At 56.5% G+C, this 8552-nt stretch overlaps 1 protein-coding gene across 1 annotated transcript; it reads left to right on the forward strand.

Annotated features, from left to right (window-relative positions):
• Positions 1-2609: 2609 nt before the first annotated feature.
• LOC114068694 (rho guanine nucleotide exchange factor 16-like) lies at positions 2610-8295 on the forward strand (the record flags this gene model as incomplete). Its single annotated transcript, XM_027905030.1, has 8 exons — positions 2610-2668; positions 4130-4709; positions 5315-5366; positions 5798-5967; positions 6485-6541; positions 7068-7228; positions 7615-7767; positions 8166-8295. Coding segments are annotated over exons 2-8 (1278 nt in total), but the record flags the coding sequence as incomplete, so codon positions are not given.
• Positions 8296-8552: the final 257 nt, after the last annotated feature.

Below are 8552 nucleotides of genomic sequence, written 5' to 3' on the forward strand. Positions count from 1 at the left end.
AAAGAAAAAAAAAAAGAACGAAAAAGAAAAAAAAGGCAGCTTTGATTTCCAAATGTGCAATTCACATGTGAACAAAGTAATTCTGAAAGTAATTCTCAGTGTATTTTACATTCTCGTTGCTCTCTTCAAAGCAAGAGATGTTTTGCCCTGATGTCATTTCCAGCCTGCAGAAGATGTAATTTAAAACATATATATATTGTGCTTGCAAGAATCATAAATCTGTGCATCCTATGTCATTCCTTTTCCCATTGTTACAATACAGATATGATTTAGGTTGGATTTTTTTTTTTTCCTTTAGACCTGTATAGTGTTTTTTTAAATCAATTGTAAATGTCTGGTTTTCATATAATGTTTAAAAAACATTGAGAAAGAGGATGGTGCTTGTTCCATATCATTCTTGATTGTATATTGCTTCTGTTATGTTTATAAGTAAACTGTGCATGACTTGTGTTTAGCAGTCATTATTGTGTCTGTTTGTGAAATTTTTATTAAAAAGACAAAAATTCCGTAGATGCACTTATTGTATATGTGATTAGATTTTGCGTCCGAGGCTCGAAGCCTCGAACTGCCAAGGAAGAAAGAAAAAGTGTTGGCAGTTATTAATTAATATGGAATCGCTTTGTTGGGAGCATAATGAAATAAAAGATATGAAGTGTAGAAAATAATTAAAAAAAAAAGGCGATTTTACAAATTTCATTTTGATGCTTGTGATAAAAGACAAATGTACTTGTGTAGAGAAATTCCTTTAAAATAATGAATAGAAAAAGCTGATTTTGAGGTTAATGCTGTAGAATAGGAATGTATACCAAATGTAATCTTTCCAATGCTACAATGAATTTATACATGAGATTGATATGCAATAAACCTGTGTGCTTTTATAAGCAGTGGTCCCATGAGCTTCTATTCGTGGAAGAGCAGTGGAGATGCCCCATCACACCCAGTAAGGGGGTGTTGGGCCGTGTCACTGGCCTTGCTGCTCTGTGGTGCCTGTGTGGTGGGATATTGTGTGTGCATGGTTTGGAATACCTGAAAAAGCTTCAAAAAATTAAATTAATTCCCCTACCACCACACTTGCTGCTGAGATCAGATCACAGGATCACTGAGGCTGGAAAAGACCTCCAGGATCATCCAGTCCCCTCTGTGCCCGATGCCCACCCTGTCCCCCAGCCCAGGGCACCGAGTGCCATGGCCAGGCCTTCCTTGGACACCTCCAGAGTGAGGAGCCCAGAACTGGGCACAGCCCTCGAGGTGTCTCAGCAGTGCAAAGCAGGTGCAGGTAGTGCTGCTGAGCTGTGCCACAGCCCACCGAAGGGATGGAGCTTGCACAGGGAGGAGTAAGAGCATTCCAGGGTGGGGGATTGAGCTGGGACGAGGCATCAGTGAGCTGTCAGAAAATGTCAAGAATATTTCCTTTCACAACTGGAGCAGAGAGTCAGTGAACTACCCAGTGATAGCGGTCAGATGGTTCAGCGGGGGCCCTGGGAGCAGAAATGACTTGAAAGCCGGGTCTTTGAGCTAACAACACCATTACCCAACTGATGAATGGCCTCTGCTTCAAAAAGTCATTCATGGTGATCAAATGATGGTGTCCCACATACGGCATAATGGCTCTTCCCTGGAGTTTGTGAGGGTTTCAGTCTGAGCTGAACCCTTGAGTGGGAGCCCTCTCCTCACAGTGACGGCTGGAGCCTTTCTCCTTATTAGCCCCGGAGGGAAAGGATAAAAAATCTATGGGATAAGAAAGCTGTGATAATAGAGTGATTGTCAGGCAGGCCTTGGAACAGAGAGAACAGAGTCTTTTAAAGGAATATTGCTGACAAGTGGACTTTGTCATCCAGAAAGTACTTGAGATTCACCACAAACAAGAGAGAAAAAGGCTCCATTTGGGGAGTGGAGGGGACAGAGCAGGGGGGCAAAAGAGAAGGTCAAGGAAAAGTCTGTTCCCAGTACAGACATAGAGCACTGTTGAGCCTGGCCTTACTAGGCAGCTGGGTTACTGGGCAGCTGTCAGCAGCCTGACCTTCAGATCCTCTTTCCCAGGAGCTGCAGCATCCAAAAGCATCCGAATACGATGTTTTGTGCATCTGGAGGGACAGCCTGGCGTTACCTTTGAACAATGAAAACTCAGCTAAGGCGAAGATCAGACGTGCCTTTGGTAAGGAACAGTCCCCAGGCTGCTGAAATACCGAGTGTGTGTCGGTCAGACCCCGAGGACAGCCGGGTCACAGTCGTTTGTCACCCGTTAACGTGATGGGGGGACAACGTCGAATAGTCCCATCATCTTCAGGGACCTTGGAGAGGCGGCCTTAGGGGATGGGGAATGCTGAGAGTCCAGGGGCTGGGAGAGACGCTCCGTGCAAACACCTGCTTAAGACTAGTCACGAGGCAGCGAGATACAGCGAAGCCAATGGCTTTTTCACTCCCGGGAAGCAGGGCCGGACCCGGGACAGGGCGCGGAGCGCTGCTCGGAGCCGGGCTGTGCGGGACACCGGCTGCGGGCTCCGAGCGGCCCCAGCACCACCCCCGGTACCTCCGGGGGCCGGCCCGCTCCCTCCCTAGCCCCTCCCCAGCCCTTCCCCGCTCCCGCCCCGATCCCTCCCCGTCCCTCCCCTGGCCCGCCCCGTCCCGTCCCGCCCCGCCGCCGCCGCGCTGGCTCCGAGGGGCGCGGGTAGGTGCGGGACCGCGGGGGTCGGGCCGGGGCGCTGCGGCGGGGTCGGGGACGGCGGGGAGGGAGCGGGACAGGGGTCAGGACCGTCCCCGGGGCTCCCGGGGGCCGGGCGGGGGTGGCCCCGGGGAGAGGCTCCCGGGCGCCTTCCGGGGCCGCGGCGGCGGGACCGGCACCGGCGCTGCCCGCCTGCCCCGTCCGGGCTGCGGGGCCCTCCCCGCGGCTCTCGGAGTCCTGCGGGGCCGGGGAGGGGCTGGGCGCATCCCGGGGCTGTGTCCGGCCGTGCTCCCAGCCCACGCTGGGGCACGCGGGGATGGAGGCACCGAGTGACGGGGCTGCAGCCTGGGCAGGCTGTGCCCGTGTGCCACCCTGGGCTGTGACATGGGGGGGGGGGCACCAACCCTCCACCCGGCACCGAGGGCTTTGGATGCTGCAGCATCCAGAGCCTCTGGAACTGGGCCTGTTTGTAAGCTTCATCCTCAGCCAGGATGGGGTTAAGGGCGGAATGTGGCGCTTTCCTCATCCCGGGACACTTGGCAGACCTCTGGCCAAGAGGCCTGTGTCCTGCATCCGAGGACGGGTGGAATGAGCAGCATCTCCATCAAATGGGCTGTTGTTAATGGGTCTGTGTTGTCCTTGTGCCAGTCATTGATGCGGGGAAATGCACGGTCCAGTCTTGGTTTGTTTCCTGGTCTGTGGCCTTTGAAAAGGAACAGCTCGGAGATGGCACACAATGGGGTCAGCTGAGGGCAATTAAACCATCGTGTCTCCTGGGATTATGTAACAGGGTGGGCGTAAAAGGCTCTGCGTGTTCCACTGGTGCACAGTTCCATAGGTGCACGGTCCCAGAGGTGCACAGTGCGTGGGGTGGCACAGGAGAGGATGATTAAGCTTGGCCCCGGCCGAGGAGCTTCGGGCAGGTGTTTTTGTGGGCGGTGTGGAGCCGCTCCTCGGAGCAGCGTGGGGCAGGTACAAGCTTGGAGGAGCCCAGGGGTCACAGGGAGGCGCCGCCGGGGATTTCACAGCACGTCAGCCTGGGGGAGGTGGAATTCAGGAAGGTGAGGGCTGGCCATGGTGACTGGCAGCACCCCCAGTCCCCAAAGGGGATTAAGGGGACACAGAGGTGTGGCAGCAGTGGTGCTCCAGGCCTGCCTGGCTGCTCGCTCAGGTCTGAGCCTGCCCGGTGCCTGCGGCACGGCCTGGCTGCTCCCAGAGCCCAGCCACATCCTGAGCCGTCTGCAGGAGCCGCCAGCCTGGCCCTGGCACATGGGTGGCCCTGAGAGGTGCACGGGCAGTGAGAGCACCATGAGTGTGCACACAGGCTCTGCCTGCAGAGCGCCCAGGGAAGGCGCAGGCTGAGTCCTGTGCTGTCCTGAGGTTCCCTGTGGCTCAGCGTAAATTCCCACTGCCGTATGACAGGTGTTCAGCTGTCTGTCTGTCTGTCTGTCTGTCTGTCTTCCTCAGCTCTCTGGTTCCCTGGGCCACCGCCATGTCTCGGAGCCCCCCTGGCAGCTCTGTGGATGACAAGACCTTACTCCTGGAGTACCGATGCCACCCCGTGCGGCCGGAGCCCCCCAGCCTGGCCGCTCCCCCCGGGAAGCACAGCTCCTCCAGGGCACCTGATGCTGCCCCGCTCTCAGCACTGGGCTCTCCCCCCTCGACCGAGCCCCGCCGCATCATCCTCAGCACGGAGAGCCCGGCCGCGCTGAAGGTGGGCACCCAGCAGCTCATCCCCAAAAGCTTGGCCGTCTCCTCCAAGCCCAAGAACAGCCCCTCCCGGCACCAGAGCTTTGCGGCATCGGGGGTGAGCCGGGAGCCCCTGAGCCCCGACCCGAAGCGGGCAGTCGTCCCCATCGTGTCCCTGGAGGCGGAGGATGAGGAGGATGGCGGAGGGGCCCTCAAGCGCAACCTGAGGAACATGTCGTACCGCGCAGCCATGAAGGGCCTGGGCGCGGAGCCGGAGCCGGCGAAGGCCGTGCCCTCGCTGAAGCCCCTGTCAGAGGAGGGCAGTGCCCTGCCCGACCACAGCCCCGGCAGGAACAAGGTGGGTTTGGCGCCTGCTGTCACCCCATTGCCGTCGGGCAGGGATGGGGTCCTGCTTCCCTGGTGCTGCCAGGGGATCTTCTGGGTCTTTCTCCCACAGCTCTGGTCAGTTGTGGAGCTGGCAGGCCTTGGTGAGCCTGGTGACACGACTGGTGCCCTGGGAAGCTCCGTGTCACCCGCAGATGCTGCAGGTCCCTGGAGAGCCTGGGAGTAGCTGACATGGCTCTCATGGGGAGTGGAGTGGCTGCTCTGGGGCCGCTTGGCAGGCGGCTGCGGGATGTTTGCAGGGTGGGGCTCATGTGAGCAGCTCTAGTTGTACACAAACGTGGGTGAAACAGATCTGGGGAAAGGGAGACTCCAGAGAAGGCAAAGTCCAGGTGCGAGGGAGATGTGACAGGCAGCGGTGTAACTACAGAGTGTGACCCTGATAACGCGAGGTGAAAGCTGAGTCACCTGGGGAAGGCAAACAGAGCTCAGACAAAAGCCAGGCTGAAAGAACAGGGTGGTGTGGGCTGACTGGCACAGGTAGCTCCCCCCATTCCTGAAGGAGTTTTCCCAGGCACACAAGTGCAGTAACCACAGCATGTTCTCCTGTTCCCCTTGCAGAGAACCCTTGGGCGGAAGCGGGTGCAGAAGCGCGGCGGCTCGTTCAAGGACCGTGAGTGCTGCCTGCGGGTCCCCTCTGCTCGTGGGGCACTGGGCCCTGCTCAGCAAAGCAAATCCCTGCAAGGCCCTTTCCCATGTGTGCTGCTGCTTGTCCCTGGCTGGGGGCCATGGCTTTTGTGGAGCGTTGCCGCCCTGCTTTCCCACTCCCGGGGCGAATGACACTTGGGCTGCTGCCGTGCTTGCAGCTGGACTGCTCCCAGCTCGGTCCCAGGGAAAATGGGAGAGCTGTGTGCAGTGCCCTGGCTGCAGGAGGCTGTTGGGAGTGGGAGCTGCTGGGTAATCGGTGCTGTGCAAAGTCCAACCTCGGCAGGGAGGTGCCAGCCCGGGCTCGTGGCTGGCGGGGCGAGGCGGCCCTGGTGGGAAGGGAAGCCGTGGGCCGTGGCTGGGAGAGGCTGCGCTGACCTCGTGCCTTTTCCTCTGCAGAGCCCCGGCTCTATCAGGAGATCCGTGAGAGAGGGCTGAACTCTGTCAGCCATGAGTCAGACGAGGATCTGCGGGAGGAATCCATCCCAGAGGAGCCATCCCCGCTGGGTGCTGCTATCGTGGTGCAGAGCTACCGCCCAGCGCAGGTGACCTGGAGCCAGCTCCCAGAGGTAGGGGCAGCAGCCCAGCCCAGAGGCTCTGAAAGCTGCGAGGGCATAGTTCCACAGCGTTAGCCTTTGCAGCGGGATGTTCTGGACTGTCCAGCCCTGGCTGGGACATGCAGGTTCTGTGTGGGTGATGATGGGCAATGCTGGTGGTGTGTGGTGGTGTGTGATGGTGTGTGATGGTGTGCAGGGTGATTGTGTGATGGGGTGTGTGATGGTGTGTGATGGTGTGTGATGGTGTGCAGGGTGATTGTGTGATGGTGTGTGGGGGTGTGTGGGGGTGTGTGATGGTGTGTGATGGTGTGTGATGGTGTGTGATGGTGTGCAGGGTGATTGTGTGATGGTGTGCAGGGTGATTGTGTGATGCTGTGTGATGCTGTGTGATGGTGTGCAGGGTGATTGTGTGATGGTGTGTGATGGTGTACAGGGTGATTGTGTGATGGGACGGCTGGCAGAGCCCCGGACCGCACTAGAGGGCGTGCAAGGACCGTCATTCCTGCTCATCCCAGCCTCTGTCCCGCAGGTGCTGGAAGCAGGCATCCTGCAGAGGATCTGTCCTGAGGAGCGCAAGAGGCAGGAGGTGAGAGGAGCCGGGCTGTGCCCAGCAGTGCAGCGGAGACACCACGGGCTGTGGGACCGTGGCTGTGTCAGGGCTCAGCTCTGAGCAGGGCTGGGCTCAGCTCGAGTTTAGCTCAGTTCATGGTGCTGCTGCTGCTTCCAGCTACTCTGGGACTGGGCAGTGCTGGAAGGGCTTGGTGGGGAAACAGGCAGCTCCAGAAGATGCTGGTGGGAAATAGCCACTGGAAGGGAAAACATCTGAAGTCATTGTTAATTTTTTCATTAATTTTTATTATTAGTTGTAATTTTGTCGGTGTAATAAGCTGTGGCTTATCAATGACTTGAGTATCATCGTAAAACATGCTGAGGTTGTTGGTGTTGGCCAGGCCACGCATGAGGTGATAAAAGGAACGCACCAAACTGTTGGAGTCAAGTCATTTCCAGTGGCTTTGTGCCAGCTGAAAGTAAATAAGATTTAGCAGGTTTTAATTCCCTGCTTTGCTCAGTCAGTTTGTGCTCTTGCATCTTCCCTGCCCTGCTCTTTCCAGGCAATGTTTGAGATCATCACTTCCGAGTACTCCTACATGCACAGCCTGAGCATCCTGGTGGGCCACTTCATGCAGTCGGAGGAGCTGAGGGAGACGATGACGCAGACGGAGCATCACCACCTCTTCTCCAACATCAGTGACATCCTGACCGTCAGCACCAGGCAAGGGGCATGGTGGGGGCTGAGATCTGGGAGCTGGGGAGCAAACACTTAGGGAGCAGGGGCTGGGCGAGCCGTGTCCGTGTGGGAAAGCAGCAGGAGGAGGATGCAGCAGCCCTTGGAATGGCTGCGGGGGCGTTGAGGCCTTGCAGCTTCCCAGTGGGGCAGAAATTAATCCTGCAGAGAGCTAAAGTGGAGAAGGGACCCTGTGCAGGAACAGAGGAAGTGCCTGTGTCTGGGGAAGATGTCTCAGCTGCTGGAGCTGACCTGCCAGAAGGGATCGGGGCCCCATCTCCACTGGGAAAACTGGGCAAAAGTTGCAGGGGGAACACCCTGTTTGTCTGGCCCTGAGGGGTCATGTAGTGAGGTTGTTTAAATCCTCTCCCCAGCTTCTTTGAGGACTTAGAGAAGCGCCACCAGGAAAACCTCCTGATCCCTGACATCAGTGACATAGTGGAAGAACACGCCTCAAACCACTTCAATCCCTACATCAGTTACTGCTCCAATGAAGTCTATCAGCAGAGGACACTGGATAAGCTGCTGTGAGTACAGGGCTTGGGCTGGCCAAGAATTGCCTCTGAGGGGCTCTGGGCTTCAGGGATTGCAAAAAGGTCAGTAACTCCTGTGTGGTGCATTAGGGACACACGTGGAGACTGTTCAGATCGTGCTGGTGGTGCAGGTCAGGTTTGAGCCCACTGTTGGTACATCTGTGGCTTTACCACCTTTTGCTGGACTCACCATTTATATTTGGGTGCTTTTCCACCACCCACTGAGGGGTTGGTCCCTCTTCCACCCAGCTGGGTGCTCTGAGGCCAGCGGAGTGACAACGAGCACCAGAGGCAGTGCCATCACCACTCTGCATTTCCTGTGCGTGGAGAGCTGCTGGAAAATCTCGATTATGGAAGAACAGAGTTAATGGAGCTTTCTTGTCCTGTTCCAGAACCACAAACCCCTTATTTAAAGAGACCCTGAAACAAATTGAAAGGAAACCAGAGTGTGGAGGCCTGCCAGTGATCTCATTTCTCATTCTCCCTATGCAGAGGGTAACACGGCTTCCTCTGCTCTTAGATGTAAGTAGTCATGGGGGCATTGCTTGGTTCCTCTGAAGAGGGGACTGTTACTCCCTTCTTTGGTTTCTGCTTGGACTCCCATCCCTTTGGGACCTAGGCCAGGATGCTGAGCCTGTATTCAGGATTTAGATCCAGAGTGATCTCTTTCTTGGGGGTATATCAGATGTACAGCCTAAAGCTCTGAGAGTAACACTTCATGTCTTGGTGCCACCCATCTGAGTAACCTGAGGTTCTTTGTGCCATATCTGAGTTCCAGG

The sequence above is a fragment of the Empidonax traillii genome, unplaced genomic scaffold, assembly GCF_003031625.1.
Source record: "Empidonax traillii isolate 1590-97213 ecotype Southwest subspecies unplaced genomic scaffold, ASM303162v1 scaffold1111:size180776, whole genome shotgun sequence".
NCBI classification, from domain to species: Eukaryota; Metazoa; Chordata; class Aves; order Passeriformes; family Tyrannidae; genus Empidonax; species Empidonax traillii.